At 34.2% G+C, this 23,380-nt stretch overlaps 1 protein-coding gene across 10 annotated transcripts; it reads left to right on the top strand.

Annotated features, from left to right (window-relative positions):
• The first annotated feature begins 14 nt into the window (after positions 1 to 14).
• LOC127063762 (ecotropic viral integration site 5 ortholog) lies at positions 15 to 21,980 on the top strand. Of its 10 annotated transcripts, none has more exons than XM_050993928.1 (11): positions 5,330 to 5,792; positions 6,873 to 7,324; positions 8,715 to 8,996; positions 9,244 to 9,522; positions 9,923 to 10,187; positions 10,369 to 10,731; positions 11,337 to 12,014; positions 12,113 to 12,595; positions 12,718 to 12,816; positions 16,670 to 16,828; positions 21,805 to 21,980. In XM_050993928.1, the coding sequence occupies exons 2-11, from the start codon at positions 7,113 to 7,115 to the stop codon at positions 21,910 to 21,912; spliced, it is 2,928 nt and encodes a 975-aa protein (XP_050849885.1). In that variant the 5' UTR covers positions 5,330 to 5,792; positions 6,873 to 7,112; the 3' UTR covers positions 21,913 to 21,980. The 10 variants fall into 10 exon arrangements, with proteins under 10 accessions (XP_050849894.1, XP_050849885.1, XP_050849884.1 ...); XM_050993927.1 differs by having other exon boundaries at positions 5,330 to 6,046; XM_050993937.1 differs by lacking the exons at positions 5,330 to 5,792; positions 6,873 to 7,324 and adding an exon at positions 15 to 281.
• The last annotated feature ends 1,400 nt before the right edge of the window (positions 21,981 to 23,380 follow it).

The raw sequence follows: 23,380 nt of genomic DNA, 5'->3' as shown, positions 1-23,380 counted from the left end.
AGTGGGACGTCTACATTTGCGTTCGCATTTACGCTCCTCGAAATAAGAAAATTCCCTTATAGGAAGATGGTGGCGATAGAAGCGTTCATTCGTTGGTAACATTGTGCGCGTGGACAAATCCATCGTGATGACAGTTTCGAGCGGTGACAGTCGCGTACATGTTTGTCGGGCTGCGAGAAGCGTTCCTTCATATTCCGTTAGTTAGTAAGAGCCACTTTCATCGTTTCGGCCAACGCTCCGTCGTTTAATGAGTTATCCACGGAATACGAATCGTGCTGGAGGTAAGTGACCTAATACGCTTTGGTATGTTAGAACCAGATGGTCGCAAGTGATTAACTTGACAGTTTGTTGTTCTATAGTCCTTAAAAAAAAAAGCCTACCGCCAAAATTATATCCTTTTTAGGCACAGTTGTATGGAACACTCGTTTACCTTCCTTTTTTTTGCTCCGTTATACTTCATTACTTTTACCTATTGATTCGATGAAGAGATCATGTAATACCTGCAAAGGACACGTTGTGCTTCAAGACACAATTTATTTATTTTCTACGTGCACTTTATTTTTCAAACGTAACTGGATTTTCTTCTCTCCTTCTCCTTCTTTTTCTCTGAAAGACTAGCTAATCTCTATTCGATATTGTTTCATGCGAGATGGCAATAAGAATTGGAAAATATAATTTTACTTTAATACCGGTCATTGATTCGATAAGGATAATTATTCTTCTTCAATAGTACAATCGACGAGAATTTGTTAAATCTCTTTTTATCATAAAGTAAAATCTTTATAGAAACAGTACACGAGTAAAGTAGGTAGTACTCGATACTGTCAAGTTATATCGTGTAGTTGTAAATTTTCCTTTAAGTACAATACATTAGTTATAACGTTGATAATTTTTGTTTTACATATCGTCACAAGGAATAAGGGTATATGTGTTTATTTATGTCTCTTCCATCTATCGTATTATCACGATAGGACATTCGTTAATTATCATTAAATTCAAAGATAAAAATCAAAATGAAAGTGGCGGACGATAAAAGACCGATCGAAAAGAACGATGAGATCGTTATCAATATTATGAAAGCGTGCGATCGACATTATGAAAACATTTCGAAACTGATAGAAAAATAGTGAGTATGCGACGTCAGAGATAATTAAAGCGATGATAGGGTGGTGATCATTGGGTCGACAGAGAAACGGTGACGAGTACATATATACGTAACACGTGTATATACACATACACTCTTTCTCTCTCTTTTTCTTTCTTTCTCTCTCTTTCTCTCTCTTTATATATCGTGTGTAACGAGCGATGATCCATAAATCGGTGAGTGCAAGTATAAAATAATGAAACGCGCATAGTTATAACAATCTAAATAATGCCTACGTATTCTCGCAAAGAATTACGAGTCTCACGAGAGAGTTTTGTCCTTGGTAATACCTAAAACGAATTGACTAGCAACGAAGCCGATTATTGTCGTCTATTTTACAATGCTTATCGAGAAATTGGACATCGATTTTAAATAGAATCCAATTAGCTTTTCAAATACGTACGTAAAATATCATGTTCTTCCGTCGTACGATTTTAACGAGCTCGATACGCTTGTTGTTTCTTTTTTCTTTCTTTTTCTTTTTTTTTCCTTCTCTTTCCTTACTTAGAGAGAAAGTAAAAGTGTTATTTCACTCTAGAAGTCACGTTCTAGAAAAGAAGAACAAAAAATAAAAAATAAAAATAAAAATAAAAATGATTTAATCGAAAGAAAAAAGAAAAAGATCGGAAAATTAAATGAAGCATGATTTATCAGTATCCAAAATATAAATTTGGGATATTAAAGAACGCTGCGTTACGAATTGTTCAGACTTTATGTGATAAACGAGAAAAGACTGCTCGCACCACTATGAAGATTTATGCGAATTAGGGTAACGTTGGATGAGGTCAGAACTTTAGCATGAGACTTATGAATACATATGCGTATGGCATATATATATATATACATATATATATATATACACATCAACGCCTTCCCAAGAAATTATGAACGAGCCGAGAGAACGGTGAAAGCGAGTAATTTTAACTTTAATTTCTTTTCATTAACGATTCGTCCCTAACGTCCATTTGTTAATGTAAACTCGATGGAAGTTTCTCATCCTACGTTTTTCTTTGCTTCCGTCGCTTCTTGAATAGTCGACAAATTTTATAACTTTTCGTTTTTGCCTGCAAGACTTCTAAGAGAATGAGAGAGAGAGAGAGAGGATGAGGAAGTGAAGGATAGAGAAAGAGAGACAAAAGAGAAAGAGGGAAGAATTTTAATCGGCCGAAAGTTGAGCGCGGTAAAGTTTAACTTGACGTCTTCCTCGCCGCGGGAAATACAAAGTAGATGATAGTAAAAAAAAAAAGAAAAAAAGAAAAAAAAATGAAACGAGCCGTAACTCTTCTTTTATCTCTCTCTTGCTCAACACGTCGGAAACAATTTACATAGTATTGTGTATAACGTGTACATATATGCGTATGTATATATACGTAGTTAGAGAGAAACAGAGAAATATATATATATATATATATATATATATATATATATGCGTTTCCGGATGCCGATTGTACGATTCCGATGATTCACGGTCAACGCGCTTTCAAAGCGGTTCCGCAAAACTTTTCAATCAGTATAAAAAGAGAGAGACAGAGACAGAAATAGAGCAGTGACAGAGACAGAGACAGAGATAGAATAGAGATAGGCAAACAGATAGAGAGAAAAAGATAGCGCGTATATCTTTCTGCAGTTTTATTTTCCCTTTGCGTTTTTATCGATCTTGTAAATTACTCTTTTTTTTTCGGATTACATGGCAAGCAATAAACTACAATACACATAGAGAGAAAGAGAGAGAGAGAGAGAGAGAGAGAAAGAGAGACTGAGAGAGATTGAGAGAGACCGGAAGTTGAACAAACGATTTCAAAGGGGAGAACGTTCGAGCGTAGGAATCCGACATTTTCCCGCGCTAATTCGAATCTCGATGGACACGTTTTAAAACTTATAAAATATAAATAGAAGATCCAAGCTATGTATATTCTCTTATCCGTTTTGCATCCACTCGCGTCGTTTATTCTCTTATTCTTATTGTTTTGAACGTCGTCATTTTCTGTCGTCATTTTCCATCGTCGTAGGAGTGGCAAGAATGGGAAAATAAAAAGATTAAACCTTTCGCGGCATATCGCGTACCTGATAATTACAAATGCGTCGCTTTTCTTCTATTTATCCTTTCCGTTTCGCTTCGTTGTCCCATGATTTCAATTAAATATCGTTATCACGATTCTACCTTCTTTCTTTCTACCTTCGTTCTTTTCTTTATTTTTTTTTTCTCCAAGTTAGCATACGAACTTTTTCGATTTGAATACTTTAAAATCGTTTTTATAATCGAGATACGAATATAATCGAGATTCGATAAATTTTCTTTCAATTACGTCATTCATCGATCATTTTTTATTTTATCGGCATAACCAGACAGCATTGATTGAGATAAGCTGACGTGCCATGTACAATAATTCGTTAAACTTATTTCGATGAGTTCATTGGTGATAGATTACGAGAGAAAAATCGTATCTGTCGATACTCGTTTCTTTTTTTCCTTTCTCATAGCTGATGTCGCTATCATAAATCATTATTTTTCGAGAGATCGATCCGTCATTACGGTATATAATTACGTTGGAATGATATTTCGTAATAATAGATCGAAAATGATTATTCCTTCTTACGAAAATTATTGGTTTTCTCTCTTTATTTGTTTTTTTTTTTTTACTTTCTTTCCTTCTTCTTTTTTTGGAAAAAAATTAATGTTTCTGATATGTACCTCCATGTTATCGAAAAATATGTTCGCCAAGAAAGAAGGAGGTAAAAAGAATAAAGATGGCTGTCAATCTGAATCTTTCGACTATGCGTTTGACTTATTGAAAGATCGATTAAATGTCATCTTCCATTTAACTCTTTAACCATCGACGAAGTACTCTAAACGATAAGCCGTATCGTCAAACATTCGAGAAAGATTTTTACGTTTCCAGCGCATTCTTTTTCTCTCCTCTCCTCTCTCTCTCTTTCTCTATCTATCTATCTATCTATCTGTCTGTCTGTCTGTCTGTCTGTCTGTCTGTCTGTCTCGTTTGCTCTAGCTTTACAAATTTTTCGGTGCAAATAAATCGTACTACGTATTCGGAATAAATTACTCTGAGCGATAAGATTGTTGGCTGGTCGCCAACAACCAACGTTTACTCTACCGAATGTAACTAAACAGAATACATTCCTGTATTTATGTATTTAGTACATGTATATATGTATATATATACACACACACACACATATATACATACACGTATACCTATATACATTTATGTTTAAAAGATTTACAAGTGCATACATAAACAAATTCATAGACACGTTGTAAATACACATACACATTCTCGTAAGAAAAATTCAGTTTTAAAGATCCCACTTGTAAAATGCAAAGATGGAAGAGAAAGGTTTAAGGGTAAAACATTTCACATGTTAAATGTAAAAATGTCAAATGTCCAATGTTAATTAGTGAAACCTTTTTTAAAAAAAAAATTATGTTAAATTAAACGAAATAAAGCGTTTCTTTAATTCGTAGAAATGAATGTGAATAATCTGCATAATAATGATATAATCATTAAAATTGTCAGATCGTTTTCTCGCGAGGTTTATTTGCCAAAAGAAATTATATACATACGTAAACCTATTGCAAGCATTTAACATTCGTCTTCCATCGAAAGTAAGATTCTCCGAACTCATAAAGAGTCCATCGGTTAGGTTGATTGTTTTTGTTGAACGTATATATCCAAGCTTATCGTTTATACTGATAGATAATAATATCTTCATTTTTTCGCGAACAATAAAGATCGATTATTTACATCGTTTAAAATCTTCTTACAAGAAATATCTCGACAGTGTTATAAAGACAATACCAAGAGTAATTTTCAAAGTTATTAAATCACAATGGATAATCTATTTCCACGAGATTTTTAGATTATTTGTAGACCGATTAATCGGACTAAAAAAAAAAAAGAAAAAAGGAAAGAAAAGAAGTGGGAAAAAAAGGGATCGACGAGTAACGGGGTGCAGTACTTTCCGACGTGAGAAAAAGAGTACGTTGTGGCAAAAACAAGAGAGAGAAAGAGAGAGAAAGAGAATGAAGGGTGGAAAGGGAAGATGCTTTTATTTGTACGTCGCGAAAACGGACCTCGGTGCGCATGTGGAGTATCCCTGCCCTGCGCGGGCTTCATCGACCCTCAAACCATTTCGTACTTTCCAGTATGTGCCTGGCCGTTCGACGTCGCCGGTTAATCGACGAGGAAAAGAGAAAAATAGAGACAGATATAGAGATATAGAGATAGAGAGAAAGAGAAAGAGAGAGAGAGAGAAAAAGGAGAAGGATAAAAACAAAAAGAGAGAAAAAGAGGGGGAGAGAGAGAGAGAGAGAGAGAGAGAGAGAGAGAGAGAGAGAGAGACAATAAAATCGATAGCGATAAACTCGTAACGAGTCTACCGAGAAAGATTAAGATCGAATTTTACTCGGATGCTGTCCTCATCTTCAGTGCAATGGACCAACAAAATCGACCTCGATCTTCTTCACGTCTAAGGATGCTACGAACTATGATGGAAGATTCGCGATAAGAAGGCGGAGCCAAAGAAACGAAAGGAGAATTCGCCAGGGAATAGGACTCGAGTGATATCGAGATTTTTCTTTTCTTTTTTTTTTTTCTTTTTTAAAGAATATAATTAATATCCTGTAATTGTAATTATCTCTTTTTCTCTTTTCCTCTCTTTCTCCCTGTCTCTCTCTCTCTCTCTCTCTCTTTCTTTCTTTCTCTTTCTCTCTTTTATTTTTTTGTTTGTTCTTATTTCTGTTTTTTATTATCGTGGTTCGGGAAGAAATATTAGAGAAAGATTCATGCATATATGTATTTAAACGTGTACGTGTTGTACGTCGGCCATGGTGGCTTTCAATGTCTTGCAAGGAATAAGTGCAAATGCGATGAAACGTGATACGTAATAATACTCTGCTTTCTCTCTCTCTCTCTTTTTCTCCCTCTCCTTTTTTCTTCTTCTTGTTATATATTATTTTTTTTTTATTATTATTACTCTCTCACTCACTCGTTCCAAACGATGCGATTCCGTAAATCGTAATATTACGCTTCTAAACACGCTTGGAAACTAGGATGCATGACCGATCGAATGTAACTCGCTTCTTCTTTTTCTCCTTCTTTTTCTTCTAGTTCCCTCTTTCCTGTAAAAAAAAGAGGGGAGAGAGAGAGAGAGAGAGAAAGAGAAATTTCGAGCGAGAATTATGAAAGTATCCAAGAATATAAGATTCTTAAAAGATAAGAAAAAGTTTCTACGATCTACGATTTTTCGACGATGCGAATTATCCTGGACCATTGGGAAATATTCGATGATGAATGAATTAAATGATATATAATTAAAATTTGCCTTTTTTTGCTCGTGTGCTCATTGCGTTGCTGTTTTTTGAGAATAAAAGTAAAAAGATGGTTGAATGATGTATTGTTTTCGCGTATTTGCAATTCGTCGATCAATTGATCCGTATAAAAAAAATTTTTTCTTGTCGTACCTCGAAGATATATATATATATATATATATATATATATATATATATATGTGTATGTATATATACTTAGGTATATACTCGTCCTGCTTTACGGTACGTCTCATTCTACGTAAGAATGCTTGCGGATTTAACTTGTTATCTCTCTCGCTAATTCGTTCACACGCGCTAATTGTTTCCTCTTTCTCTTCAAAGGTAGTTATTTATTTAACCATCTATCTACCCTCTATCTATGTATCTAACTATCTATAGGACAATAGAAGACAGCGAATAAGTTGCCTTGTTGTAAACACCTGTTCAGCTTTTTCCAAACGTACGAATTAAATGAAGCTCGTGGATCGACGATCGATCGACCGTGAGAAATATCAAGACTCCATTTTGGAACTGGACTTTGTAATCTTCATAAGAACAAGTTGATTAATGACGAAACAATGAACGTCTTAAATCGAAGAAAATAATCAAGATTAACAAGATTTTCTCGATATTGCAAAGATGAATGCGTTTGTTGGAATGTGCGTTGCCAACGAGTGGAATCGTCAAGGCACCGTTTTACGATGCCAGGAAAAGCCGAGAATGAACGTAAAGATAAGCAAAACGAAGAACGGAATGGACTCGTTACCACCACCACATAAGATCTTTATGGTCCTACGTGGTATCCTGACACCTGCGACTGCTCGACTTATTCGGAATAAATTATCTAAAAGGTAGAAATTAACGAGAAGATCTCTCAAGGATAGATATTTTTCTTTCTTTCTTATTTCTTTTTCTTTTTATTACTTCAATAAAACGTAGATAATGTAAGATTTATTATTATCGTATCATTTTTACAATATTACTCCCGTAACATTTTACAAATGCAATTTTACATTATTTTATGAATAGACTATATACATATTTTCGTATATCGCATACGTGATTTACATACATATACCAAATGTTGAATAGAAGGTGTATCGAACGCACCATAAAGCGAGCACTAACGTTTTATTAGTATCGTCAGCATCCAGAATAACTCTGTTTCTCTGTCTTTTCTCATCGAATGAGAAAGAGAAAAGAGAGATAGAGGGAGAGAAAGAGAAAGAGAAAGAGAAAGAGAAAGAAAGAAAGAAAGAAAGAAAGAACCAGGTTGCTTGGAGCGTTCGTTGGTCTCTCGAAACGAACGCTGTTGTTGTACCACAGCATCGTTAACTGCCGTTTTGAGAAGGGCTGTAGGCAGGAATATAAGAGTTATAACGAACAACAACAACGCGCTAACGATGCCACGCTTTATTGCACTCGATCCAATGATGTCGGAGAGAAAAAACTCCGGGAATTGTTGAAGAGTCGAGAGAATCTGAATTCGAGGGAAAAGGAAAGAGAGAGAGAGAGAGAAAAAAATGGAAATGAAAAGAAGGAGAAGTTTGAGTTCGAGAATTCGTTTGAAAATTGACGCGGAAAAGATCGAATCTCTCATAGAAAATTTGTCGAGCGAAAATTCGTCAAGATGAATGATGACGGCGACGATGAAAACGCGGGAAATATAGAGCGAAATTTTGTTTTTCATTTTTTCATTCTTTTCGACGAAAAATCGTCGAACTCCTCGTTCATACGACAACGATGTACGCGTAGATGTATATTTATTTTCTTTTATCGCGGATATATGTATAGAACGATTGGTCAGCATTCCATTGGCTGTGCAACAACGTAACTTCGGGGCGTTTCCCTATCAGCAGAATTGCTTCGAAGGCTAATAAAATCCGTTAGCTCGCATTTCGCCGGGATTTGATCTTCGTGCGTGTTATAAAAATGTTAAGCTTCTACTCGACTCCCGATCGTCCTCATCGTACGAACATGTTTTTCAAAGTCGTTACTGTCTTAATGGAATCGTACGTAATCTGTGATTTTTTTCCTCTTCTTCTTTTTATGACGTAACAAGATCGTATTTTTTTGTGAACGAGGAGATCGTAAATTTGCCTCATCGCCTTATCGTACAAAAAAGAAAAAAAGAGAACATTTAATTAAAGTAAAACGTTTTGAAGTATCATATAGCGTGCTGTTTCGTATTTGTTCGAAATACTCTCGCACTCTTTTGAAGGAATATTGAAATTGTTTCAGGACTCGAGAAGGTGGTAACAACAACGGCACTCCAGTAGGACAATTAGGGTCGACGCGTCATGGACCTCAGCTGATGAGCCTGCTTCGTTTATGCACCACTGTGCACCACCATCACCAACAACAACAACAACAACAACAGTCTTCCCAGTACAGTACTTTGCATTCCGACAAAATATTTCCGAATCCGTCGTCGGAATTTTATCAGAAGGAGAGGATAAATTCGTCTCAGGAAATTCCTACCGACGAGCTGGCTCTACTAGCTAAGCTGGAGGAAGCCAATAGGTACCTAAATTTACATTCAAATGCGTTCTTAACGATCCTCTTCTCTTTGCGATGTCTGGTCACGTTCATATTTATGATCAACGAATTCTGATGAATCTTTCGAAGAAAATAATTCTATTTTAAATCGTAATTATTTCCTTCGTTGTGCATTTCAAATTAGTGTTCCATTCTGTTCGATCATAAATTCGTTTCTATTTAAAATCCTTGAGGACTTGTTATGAAATTGTAAGCATAGTCATTTGAGTAGATATTTTATTTACAGGCTCATCGAATCGGATGCAAAGTCGCTTAACTCGCTTCAGAGTAATCATAGTAGGAAAGGTTCGGATACATCGCAGGTGTCCGTGGCGTCGGGGGGTAGCGGAGGCAATGGAGATGCCGCACCCCGACGCCACACGACTGTCGATGGCGAGGAGAACACCTGGAGTTTGTGGGGTCACATAGTCGCCGATTGGGATTATCATTGGAAGAAGAGAAAAGAATTTGTCAAGGAATTAGTTCGACAGGGTATACCCCATCACTTCAGGTAAATTGAAATATGGGAATCAAAAAGATAGATAGTTATAGAGATAGAGATAGAGATAGAGATAGAGATAGAGATAGAGAAAGAGAGAGAGAGAGAGAAGATCACCTTGTACATATTGTATATTACATAACTATAGTAATGTCGCAAAAGTAGGACATATGCGAACACGCATATGCATCGTCGTCGTTGTCGTCGTCGTCGTCGTCGTCGTCGTCGTCGTCGTTGTCGTCGTCGTTCATGTCAACAACGATAATAGACCTTTTAGTACATGCATCTTCTTTTTCTTAGTTGATAATAGTTGACAAGTTTTTCCTTTATTTGTTATTTCTCTTTGTCAAACGGAGCTTTGTCTAGCGTAGTTAGATATATTTAGAGATTTAAGAGTATAAAACCATTTTAGGGGTATCGTCTGGCAAATGTTGAGCGGCGCACACGATTCTCCTGTAAAAAAGCAGTTCGCAGAATATATCAAAGCAACGTCAGCCTGCGAGAGGATAATCAGGAGAGATATAGCGAGAACATATCCTGAGCATGACTTCTTTAAGGAAAAAGATGGTCTTGGTCAGGAGAGTTTGTTTAACGTTATGAAAGCGTATAGTCTTCATGATCGCGAAGTGGGCTACTGCCAAGGTTCGGGATTCATTGTAGGATTGCTTCTTATGCAGGTGCAGTATTGTGTTCCTTTTATAACGGATAACACGCGATGGATATCCTCCTGACCGTTATCCAAAATAATATAAAAAAAAAAATAATAGAAAAAGAAAAAAAGAAAAAGAAAGAGAAAAAAAACAGTATATCGACTTTACCCTTGTTTTCAACGATTTCCTTTTTAACGGCTTGTTGCAGCAAATGCCAGAGGAAGAAGCTTTTGCAGTATTAGTAGCGCTTATGCAAGAGTATCGTTTGCGAGATATGTTTAAGCCGAGTATGGCAGAATTAGGGGTGTGCATGTATCAATTAGAACATTTAGTCGCCGATACGCATCCCGAACTACACGCTCATTTCACGGCTCAAGGTTTTCATACTTCGATGTACGCCTCCTCTTGGTTTCTCACGCTGTTCACCACGGCACTGGGACTACCCCTCGCCTGTCGTATCTTTGATGTATTCCTATCCGAAGGAATGGAGATAATCTTCAAAGTTGCGCTGGCTATGTTGCATTTAGGAAAGGAGGATTTACTCAGTTTGGATATGGAGGGCATGTTGAAGGTAATGATGATTTTCACGTGGCTGGACAGTCCGAGTGTATATATTAAAGCAATTAACGCGTTCACTGTCGGATAATTTATCTGCTTATCTATAGATTAGTGTAATTTTTATTTGATAAAACATTTGCGTCTTATCCGAGTGCGTTATTTAAGTAGTTTCAATTCGATTCAGGAGCTGGTTGAAAACATCTTTCAATTTCGCGTAGTGAAGGACAGTGAACGGTGTTAATACTTTATTGGCGGCGTGAGAGTACGTAACTCATCGTGGTAGATCGATGTGCGAGACAGCTTTTGTCAATGAAGTCACGCCTACGCGTTCGTAGAAGTAGGTCGGTTAGCAACAATATGTATTTCCATTTTACAGATACCGAGCTCGCGTTTTTCTGTGTGTGCATTTATTTAAACATTCGCTTTTCGATCGATTAAACATATATATGTATGTATATGTATGAGTGTGTGTGTGTATATATATATATACACACACACACACACACACATATATAGATACGTATATATTTGTTTGATAAACATATCATATCGTTGTAAATAGTAAATTGTACGTAAATTATAAATCAAAGGTCGCGTAATGCGAAATATTCGATGCAGTTTTTCCAGAAACAATTACCCAGCAAAGCTGAGAAAGATCCGGACGTACTTATGAATCTGGCATACAGCATGAAAATAAATCCAAAGAGGATGAAGAAGCTGGAGAAGGATTATACCGTTCTCAAGATGAAGGAGCAAGAAGAGATGGTAGAATTACGGAGACTCAGGGCGGAAAATAGATTACTCAGGCAAAGAACTGAACTTTTAGAGGCCGAATCTGCTGAGCTCGCCGACAGATTAGTGAGAGGTCAAGTTTCTCGTGCGGAGGAAGAGGAAACTGCGTTTGTAGTGCAAAGGGAATTGGCTGCTCTTCGACACACGCATCTTGAGACCAGTCATCAGCTCGAACAGGCTCACGAGGAACTCAGATCGTTGTCTCTTCTTTTAGAGGAAAACGTGAGCTCGCGACAATCGTCGCTCGACGAGATCCTGTTGAAGCAGGAAGCTTTATCGCAAAAGGAGGAACTGATACAGTGCCTACAAGAGGAATTAGTCAGAGTCAGACTGAGCGAGGCTGAAAATGGTGCAACGATCAGGGAACTCAGGGCTAGAATACAGGAATTGGAACAAGACAAAAAGACTTTACGCGAATCAACGCCTGATAATTCTGTCGCTCATTTGCAGGAAGAACTGATCGCTGTTAAACTCAGAGAAGCGGAAGCTAATCTCTCTTTGAAGGTAAAAGTCACAGTCATTTTCATTTCGTTTGCGTTCTTTTATCGTACTAGATCTCGTTTTTTTTTTTTTATATATATATAACTACGATGTTCTCATAGGATCTCCGACAAAGAGTTATGGAATTAAGTGCTGCGTGGCAAAGACATTTACAGGAGCATAGATCTGCTCAATCCGCTCCGGCAGCGGATTCGACACCGAAAAAGTTACTTTTTTGGGAGAACAGAGGTCACGAAGTTCAAAAGTACGAGGAAGATCTGATGACCACCAGAATTCGAGAGATGGAAGCTCTTACTGAAGTCAAAGAACTTAGGCTTAAGGTCATGGAACTCGAAACTCAAGTACAGGTCGCTACGAATCAATTACGTAGGCAAGATGAAAATGGGAAAGTACTTAAGGAAGAATTGGAGAACGCACGTGCTGCGGAAAAAGTTCTTGCTGCCAAGTTACGAGATGAACAGCGTAAGTACGCCGATTTGGAATCGAAAATGAAAGATGAAACCATGATGGCTAGGATACGTGACGCTGAACATGCTCAACAAGTTGCTGAGCTCACGCAGAAAATTTCTTTGCTCGAATTAAAGGTGATTTGATTTGATTTAATCAAATTTCTTATTAATTATAGTTTCCTTGATATATATATATATATATATATATATATATATATATATATATTCTATTCTTTATTTCTTCATTTTCATTGTAGAACGAAGAAATGCATGCGGAAGGTGAACTAAGAAATAATTTAGATGACAGTGAGAGAGTAAGAGAACTTCAAGATAAAGTTGCGGAACTAAAAGCAGAGGTAAGTAGAGAAAATTGATTGAGAATAAGCTAGACAGAGTTATGTTATTAATTGCATCACATAGAAGCAATTTTAAAAGTTGCAGTAAGGGGTGAAGTTTTGTCATTTATGATTATGATGATTATGACAAACTTGGATAATATGTACCTTCGTTAATCACATCTATCATTATCATTATTATTCGTATATTACTAGATAATGGTAAGTTTTTGCATATGAACGACAATAAATCTGATATGATCTTTACACGGAATGCAATTTAAAGAGAAAATTAGGATTAGTTAGAATATTCATTTTTCAGATTAGTTTAAAGACATTTACTCGAAAATATATTATCTTTCAATTGAAAATTATGATTACGTTTATTGTATCTAAATACAATACCTGTAATTTTTGGCAAATTACATATAAGTAGCTGTAATCGTAGGAGCCTGTAGATTAACGATCGTTTCTTAGTACCCCAAGATATAAATAGACGTTATGTCTATATGCATAAAAAGAATTAGAAGATGTTAAGCTTGTAGTTCGTAAATATTAAAAATCCCCGCATATCTTCTCGTAATAAGTTCAAATAGTGAACAGAGTAAAATGTATTATCTAACAGCGCGATACGAACTAAGTTTTTATAATTTGATTATTTCTCTACTTGATACATACACATAACAACTCACTAATACTTCGAGGAAAGGATAAAGAGTTTATATATAAAAGCTGAATTCTACGATATAAAAATATCACTTATTTAATGTTCTTACTAATATTCAATGGTACTGCTTTTCATGCATTTTTTTTTAAATGTTTGCCTCCAAATTTGATGCACATCCTACCCACATCAAAGATTTTCTATTTATATAAATTTTAATCCAATTGTGAATAACTTCAAAGATATTCAAAAACATATTTTCTAAATTTTTGTGCATGTCTTTAAATGTTGACCTGTACAAAAATATGGATAATTAATATATATATATATATATATATATATATATATATATATATATATATATACACACACACACACACATATATATATATAGTTGTTTTTTTATATAATTTTATGTTACTGTAAGCACAAATTTTTAAAATCATACCAGTAAAATTTGTAAAATTATTAATTGGTGTATATTCATTGTAAAACGTCAGTGGGGCAAAAAGGTATTGTAAATTGTGCTTCTTTTCTACCGTAACAATAATTACTGTGTTACACTCATAAATAATGTCATGCACAAATTGCACCTCTTACTGCAATGTAACGCTAATTACCACGCTTAGTATTGACATTGCTTTCGAAAAATAATCGAAAAATAATTCGATCGGTTTTGGATACGTTTAATCTTATCGTTTATAACTTTCATTCATAACATCTATATGTTTTCTCAGTTTTAGCCTTTGGTGGAAGGTCATTCCTCGTTCTAACAATCCTTTAGATTAGAGACTTTACTACATGTTGACACACACGTGTACACGAGACTAAACGAACGCATTTTTATCGTTACAGCATATCGTTTACTTATTTATATATAGAGTATATTTGTAGCATCCATTATTAGTTGCAGTTGGTATACATAATCACACCAACACAGCTTTTGTGACATCGTGTGTGAAAATAATGTGATCGAGCAGGTACCTCTATGCATTAAGGACGCAGTACGTTACGTCATTTATCGTTTATCGTGATATTGACTTCCTTTGAATGAAAGTCCATCCCATTCTGAATTTGCTAAGGCCCAAATTATTCACACAGCTTTTATTCATTTCTCAAACGATTATTTTCCTTTATATATTTCATTTTTGCAGATACAAGTATCAAATTATGACAAATTGAGTCATAAAAGATGCTTTTATACATTGCCACTGCGCTGGTTTACATTAAGCTATTGTTACCATCAAACACTATTTATTTCTTCATGTCTATTCACAGAAGTATGTAACAACATTGTTAGATTAACGCTTTTCTAGACAGAATATATGTAATATTTTATATAGTTTTGTGTGTGTAAAGGATAATATATTATTACTAATAACATTCTTAATCTAGCCAAGTTCAACATCGATCGTTGACAACATCCATTAAAAATTCATCCGTCTCACCCATTGCCCTTTGAAAATGTTGCATTAGTCGGTGAGAGTTAGCACAGCATAGAGAATACACATACTATAGAGTTATGCGACTATCTTTTTACCAATTAATGAAAAACGGTGAAATATTAAGTCGGAACACTTTGAAGACAATTTTAGGATATATAGAGTTTACTAAATAATAATAAGATAACTTTTGTTCATGTTGGAAGATGTCACGCAAAGCGTGTAATGAGAACAAGAAGGACTACACTGCTAATCCTTAGTGTATAAAGGTACCAAGGCACTACGTTAATACTAATAGAAGGATCTAATCGTTTCTGTAAAACTAACCCTCTACTGCTGTGTTATCTCTGTCTCCTTAGTTCCCTACGCCAATCACCAGCCCGGAGACTGAGCCTTGGCGCTGGGTCGAGTAAGTCTTTACCCATCTGTAAGCATTATTTTTTATCATTTCATATGCGTAGCATGGTATATACCTACTTGTGAAATTTTCAAAAATTCATTGTTATACATTTCTATCGTCTCTAATTAGTCGCATTAGTCTAATCACTATTTCTCGTGTATTTTTATATTATTTTTATTACAATTATATAATCTTGGAACATATATTCATTTCTTTGTATTATTCGAAATAAGACATATTACGATAACAATAAGTAGAGTTCCATGAAAGAGATCGTATTTTGTTTCTTTTTTTGTCTTAATATGTTTATACTATCTACCGTGCCATTTAGTTTTGACTTTCATAGATGTATAAGATTGTATATAAGAACTCGTGATGTAAACAATCACAGGCATTCCTACGTTTACTCTCGAGTCGGTCGTTAGTCAAGACGGGTCGCGAAGTACGTACGTGTATCTCGAAATTATTAATTATAACCAAATATTACGTCTCTCATATTCCTATTTTCCAGCGGATTATAATAATAATTATAATAATTAATAGGTATTGGGTCTTTGATTATACTGCATGCTTGCATCATTATCCTACATACATATATTTCACACGTTTTCGTTCGTTTCTTTTCCTTTTTTTTTCGGTTTTTTCTTACTTTATTTTCTCACTTTGTTTCAATGTCTTTAATTTTCGATCGCGCTACATATACGCACGAATAATTTCTTTCGTAATTCGTTACGATAATCGCTTAGCCGATGCTGTAATTAATCATAAGCACAAGAATGTCGCATTGTCCATACAATAACAGCCGCATGTGTCGTTTGCACCATTTTGCGTCGCCATTGTTATCAGTAGAATAACACTAACGTAAATCGTAGGAATCGATCTTAAAGATCGTTCAAAAATATTACGAAGTACTGACATATAAGAGGCTTCGTTCGTTCGTTCTTAGAAAATGTAGGGTGGTCGTATAAAATTGATTCGTACGTTCGTATTTCGTATATGGCGTGTAATACTGAATATTTCGTTTATAATTGATAATAATATCATTGCCAATGTAAACCACTTCAAATGGATATTGTATATTATAACCTATACCTCGATAAAATAATCGTAAGAATACTTTTTCTAATCTATACGAAATAGGATCGTGTGATTTTTTATCGGCGTCGATAAAAACGATTTCGTTGTTATCGATCTAGCGTCGTTCTTAGGAAAGATGATCGTTTGCCCGAGTATACAATTTTTGTTGTTGTTTTGATAAGCGAAGGACAGAATGACAGAAATAGGACGAGGAAAAACGAAGAAGACGCTCGATGATATCGAACGAATCGAACGGTACGCATTACAGTTTTGTATTATATATTTTCACAGGTCATGAGGTTAGAAAGTTGGAAACAACGTTGGACCGGCCATGGTGATCATCAACCCGTTCGAAGTTTTAGCATCGACACTGAGAGTGAGTTAGACGAGCGGGATCTGAGGATTTGTCTACCAGATCATATCAACACGACCACTCCAAACTCACCCGAGGTATAGAATTCTACGTCTAAATACAGACGCACTCTTAGGCAGCTAATTATTGTTCAAACAATACTCCATTGTCGAAGAACCGAGTGAATCCTTTGTTCGTGACCGTGTTTTCTCTCTCTCTTTCTCCGTCTCTCTCTCTCTCTCTCTCTCTCTCTCTCTCTCTCTCTCTCTCTCTTTCTCTCCTTGTATCTCTCTCATTCTCTCTCTTTCCAAAGAAATTACGATTTTTTCAAAGTAATTACGTTCAAAGAAATTATGTTGATCGCCGATTTAGAATTTTATGTTAGGCCCATAGGATTTGTATTATTGATAGGTAATGAAAGAGAGAGAGAAAGAGAGAGAGAGAGAGAGAGAGAGAGAGAGAGAGAGGAAGAGAGAGGGAGAAAAGAAAAGAGGGAAGGAGTGAGAGAAGAAAATAGAGCAACGTTTGACTAACGTAGTGGAAAAAGTATCTTCTCCGATCGTCGTACTACGAAGAAAGACGATCGTTTCATTTTTATCGTATAGATGTTCTCGATTATAATCAAGCTTTTTATTCGAAACATTCATTAATGTTCTTTCTTCTTCTTCTTTTTCATTCATTCATTCATTCCTTCATTCATTCATTCCTTCATTTATTCATTTATTCATTCATCCTTTTTTCTTTTTCTTTTTCTTTCCTTTTTTTTTTTCTTCATTTAATCATTTGCACGGTTGACCGTGTCGTTAGTGCGTTAACGTTTTCTACGTACGCTTTATTACCGGGATAAATATATCGTGCTAAGTTATTGATAGCGATGCAGGATGTCAACCATTACCTATGATTCATAGCAGTGACTATTATCGAATAGATCGGTGTTGTTTCAACTATACATTGATATTATCAAAAATGCGAGGAGATCTTCGCGGAAGTTCGTTAGAACGCATTTTTATGGGAACGTGCGATGTTAATGCTTTCGAATTTGCGATAGATACGGGATACACGAGAGAAGAGTGGGAAGGGGAGGGTATAATATGAATAAATGAAATAAAAACGAGGAAAGCATTGCGATGGATATCGATACGAAATATGAGATATTAGTTCGAATAATTAATTAGTCTTTTATGGAAATGTAAACGTGATCCTTTTTTATAGAATTTGTTGGTAAAGAAAAAGAAAGAAATAAAAAAAAATAAATAAATAAATAAATAATCGTATTTAGAATGATAACATTTCCATTTCGATATCTCGTAACATTTTCGAGCAACGATCAAAGATCAAAGTTTTATACATAGCACGTTCCTTTATTTGTATTATATTTTACACAATATGATATATGTAGATACAACGAATTATAAACGTATGACTGTCTAATCTAAAAATCCAAATCATCGATCGAATCATTTCCAAGCGAATTTTTATCTTTGCTCGATGGATTTATAGACGACACACACACACACACACACACATACACACATCAGAGAAACGTACACACACGCACGCATCAGAAGACATATTCATATGAATGATCATGCGAATACTTTTTTAACTTGGAAAGCTTGATTATAGTCTGCAGCCGATCGAACATTTTTTTTAGAGTTTGATAAACGTAGAGAAAAAAAAAATAATCGATTGGTTTTTTTTTATACGCATTAGCCAAACTTTAAATATCAAGAGATTATTATTATAATCATTGTTAAATTCGATCGAATTCGTAGGATCATGTATTCGATATAGAAACGATCGAGTAATTTCGGATATTTATTAATCGAAAATCTCTTTAAAACAAGATTCGATCGTGTTGATTTTAAAGAAGGATATAGTACTAAAAACAAGAGATAACAAAAGTAAATAAAACAAGATAGTTTTACCCACGACGGTTCTCATTCTCTCACGTATGTATATTCTTACGGCGATATATACGTGCGTTTAAATATTATTAAAGTATGTAATTTAACAAGGTGTAATGTGTAATCTGGCGCACAATATAGAGAGATTACATTTTACATGGAGTCTAATTTCTCTAATTTGCATTTTATGATTAAGCGTATGATCGACGATTATTAGCTACGAATTATTATTATTATTATTATTATTACTACTATCATTATTATTATTATTATTAATAGTAGTAGTAGTATTAGTATTAGTATTAGTATTATATATTATACATTTTATTATAGCATATACTTATCGTATATTCGTGATAGAGAAAGAGCAAATTTGATTTTTTTCCTTCTTCAATGAATTTAATTTAAACGATTGCAGATTGTTGAAACTGAGACCGAACGAGGTAATCGGGAGTACTTGTAAGACAAAAAAAAAGAAAAGAACAGAAAAAAAATGATTATTGCCCGGGTAACTCGTTCCTTAACAGTGACCTTCCTAGGATGTGATAGTAACTTCTGACGTAAGTAAATCGCGTTTTGAGAAAGCAGAAGCATAACGAAAAGCTATAACAAAAAAAAAGGAAACGTAAATAAGAAAAAAAATAAGCTGCTGCTTTGTCTTTTTTATCAAAGCAATTTCATTTTAGCCTACATATGTAATAGGTATTTTATATATATATATGTGTGTATATATATATATAAAATATACATATATATATTTATATTTATATTTATATTTATATTTATAAGATATATATTTCACGACGTTCACGTCGATCTTTTCTTCGCTTTGGCCTAATATCTTATACGTCCATAATTTCTTTTTATTTTTCTTTTTTTTTTATTTCCTCTCTTTTGTAAATAAGTAATTGTCAGATAAAATATTTCTGCGAACACTGTAGAGAAAGCGAATTTGCACTGATTCATGAAGATTAGAATTTATTGATAGAGATTTATTCGTCATAAATTTCTTCTTCTTCTTCTTCTTATTATTATTGTTATTATTATTATTATTCGCTTTCGTGCATGTGTGCGTGTGAAATTTGCATGCATGTTGCGGTGTCTTTGTTCGAGCGAGCATTAATATCACGGTTATGAAAATAATATTTTTAATTATTATTATTATTTTTTTTTTAAATTATTGCCTTTTGCAATAGGTTCAAGTAGCACGTAAGAACGTCTTAACTAATGAAATTGAACTTTTTTAACTGTTCGATACAGGCTAATCTTGGGATTTACAATAACAAAAAAAAAAAGATTTGTTGATTTTTGTCGTCTCGAAGAGAGTAGGTATATGCATATAAAGAAAATCATCAAATTGTTATTCATCTATTCATTGCGTGTAATTTGTTTCGTGTAAGGGTATATATTGAAAAGAAAAAGTGTATACGCATTTAAAAAAGAACACACACACACATACAGGGTAAAATTATGGAAAAAGAAAATACTTTATTATTTCTTATTTACATACATATATATATACACAATATATATACACATATATATACAACATATATACATATACATATACATAAATACAAGACACTTTCCATATTTCATGCATATAAAATATTATAATTACACGTATACAGATAAAAGGAAAAAAAAGAAAAGAAAAGAAAAGAAAAGAAAAAAACAAAAGTGCGAAGCTTATCAACTTTCTCTGCACTGTTACATTTTTTATATAAATATGTAAATGTAGGCTGCACTTTTGATAATATATTATCGCATTGTATTCCGAGTGTAATACGTATGTACATCGATATCGTGAAGTAAGTTCTGCAAATCCGTCTTCGTAGTTAACTTTTTTTAGAATTTCGTCGTGTCCGCTTCGTGTTCGAAAAAGAATGATTTTTATCAAATTATCTAATTGAAGAGAAGTGGCAATTAATTTATAGTTTCACGACGACTAACGTAAGAAAATAAAAATTGATTTAACTTCGTCGAACGTTAATAAAAAGATAATACGACGCGACGACGAGTATACAATTTGTTTATATCGTTTAAAGCTATGCAATAAAATTTTTCAAGAAAAAATACGCTGTCGACGATGTGTAAATCAGACTAGAATATCGATAGGAATCTTAGAACGAAGTAGTGCTCGTAAATTTTCCCGATAGCCTTTGAATGGACGAAGATTTCAAGATACGTATCTTCCTCGTGGAAGAAGGAAAGTGCAAGAAAATATAAAGAAATGCTCCATAGAAAGATAAAAATAAAAAAGGAAAAGAAAAACAAAGAAAGAACGAAGGATCGTTGTCAATTCACAGTGGGATCGAATAGAAAAAAAAAAAAAAACAAAAAAAGAAAAATTGAATAAAGAAAAAAGAAAAGGAACAAGATAAAATGATTTTTTAACAGATAGGACGAAGGTAAAGCGAAGTAGGCAAAAAAAATGAGTTGTATTCGGGTAATTGAACTTAATTATGTATACTTAAGGAATATAACGTAGCCAAGGAATTAATATATAAAACATACATACATATACATACATACATACATATATATATAAACATATATACATACTGATTCCTAGAAGACTTCCCTAGGTGCCGAAGCAAACCTTGATTTTACACGAACTTTTTTACAGAGAAAGAAAGAATAATACGAAAGAGAAACAAAAAGCACAGACTCTACGTAGATACATATATACGTACGCATGTATTTTTTCCACTCCATGTAACATGTACATTTTTATATGCGACAAAAGAGAACACATACTTTTTTGTATTTCTTTTGTAATTTCTTTTTTTTTTGTAATTTTTTTTTCTTCGTGACGTTGCATTTGAGAAGACAATTTAACGAAATCAAATCGTACGTAATAAGATCGTAATAAGATACTTAGAGGAGAATGTACGTGGTGATAGTGAATAAAAACAAAAAACATAAAAATATAAAAAAATTAGGAGAAAAAATATACATATATATATATATATATACATATATTATATATTCGTTTGAGAGACAAACAAAGTTTGTCGGCGTTTGTATATTTCTATAAGAAATTTTATAATTTAATATTAACATTTATCTTAGGGATCTTTCTCTTCTCGCTCCATTTTTGTTTCTTCGTTTTTTCTTTCTTTCTTTCTTTCTTTTTTTTTTTTATTTTTTCTCTTACGATATAGATCCGATTTCAGCAGGATATAACAGAATATAACAAGAGGAAGAAGAAGAGGAGAAGGAGGAGGAGAGGAAGAAGGGAAAAAAGCGAACGGCAAATCGATTTTAATTGAAAAATCTTCGATATTTTATAATGTGATGACATGTATAAGATTGAATAAAATGTACTGCGTATTTACGACGAACTGTCTCGATATCGATCCGCGACAGTACGTACATATGTATGTATGTATGTACAAACACTGCACGAAACAGAGAGACTGTCATGTCTTTCTTTCTTTCTTTTTTTCTGTCTTTTCTTTAATTTTTATAAATTTTCGATCGTGAAAAAATTTGACCAAGGAAAAGGATCAAGGAGAAAATTTCGTGATCGGGAGGAACATAAAAGGAACGACGAATAGTACGAGTACGTACGTACGTATGTATGCTATATGTATGTATGTATGTATGTACATATATATGTATGTATACATAATATAAACGGTGGAGGACTTTACCTATCTCTAAAGGATTATCCTTTGACCATTCCCATACTTTTGGAGATCTCTTTATATATGTTTATATATATATATATATATATATATATATATATATATATAATGTTTCTTTCTTTTTTTCTTTTCTTCTCTTTCTTTCGAGTATACCTGCACATCTAAACGAGGAAAGTATCCTTGTTCGATCGTGAGGAAGCCCCGGAACACACCCTATCTTTTCTATATAGCACGAGAATTAAAGTACGAAAGACTTTCAACCTCGTTCACGAATCCGTTCTCGTCATTCGCGGAAATCGAGCGACGTATTTTTTTTTCTCATCGTATAAAATAATCAGTGGTACGACGGGAATCATTCTCAATATATTTTTTAAAGAATATATCATTTGGGTACTTTAGAACATGCTTATGTACAATAGATATGTAGATATCTTGAATATTGAGAAATCTTTCACGATATTTCGAAACGAAGAAACAGAGAATTTATTTTCGGCAACAATCAGAAGGAATGAGAAAGATAGATTAATATAGTTTCTTCTCTCTCTTTCTCTCTTTATCTCTATCTATCTATCTCTGCTATTTTCCTCGAGGGAGCTCGTTCGGTCTGTCAGTCAATTAAAAGCAACGTAGACAAATAGCGTGTTGCTTCGCGCGATTACAATTATCTCGAAGACGGAAGAGAGAGAGAGAGAGAGAGAGAGAGAGAGAGAGAGAGAGAGAGAAAGAGACAAGCAGCTATCTCAATTATAAAACGTTCAAAGTAACCGCCGAGAGAGACACGAAGAAGAGGATAGGGGAAGAATAAAAAGAGATGAGAAATAAGAATGACACACGTGACTTGCGAGCCTTCGTTTTTTCTGGTAAACAATAAAGATATCGATCCCGTTCGTTCGTTCGTTCGTCGTTCGTTGGTTGGTTGGCTCGTTCGTTATTCCATTCGTTGGTTCGTTCCTCTGGTAAATGTCATAAATCATTGAAACTTTTTGACGAATGGAGACTAAAGAACGAGAAGCGTATTCTTCGTTCTGATGTAATTCGATTCGGTGCTCTTGGGTCATACATATTAAATTACATTGCCTGCTAACGTTTC

Source organism: Vespula vulgaris, chromosome 5 (genome assembly GCF_905475345.1).
Source record: "Vespula vulgaris chromosome 5, iyVesVulg1.1, whole genome shotgun sequence".
Lineage (NCBI taxonomy): Eukaryota > Metazoa > Arthropoda > Insecta > Hymenoptera > Vespidae > Vespula > Vespula vulgaris.
The sequence above is the reverse complement of the archived record's forward strand: the minus strand, read 5'-3'. Positions and strand labels throughout refer to the sequence as shown.

Bases quoted from the DNA above. Each gene is read 5' to 3' on its own strand.
- LOC127063762 (XM_050993928.1), top strand. From the start codon at position 7,113: ATGAATGCGTTTGTTGGAATGTGCGTTGCCAACGAGTGGAATCGTCAA. The intron at 10,188-10,368 runs GTGCAGTATTGT...GGCTTGTTGCAG, and splicing joins TAGGATTGCTTCTTATGCAG to CAAATGCCAGAGGAAGAAGC. The intron at 10,732-11,336 runs GTAATGATGATT...TATTCGATGCAG, and splicing joins ATATGGAGGGCATGTTGAAG to TTTTTCCAGAAACAATTACC.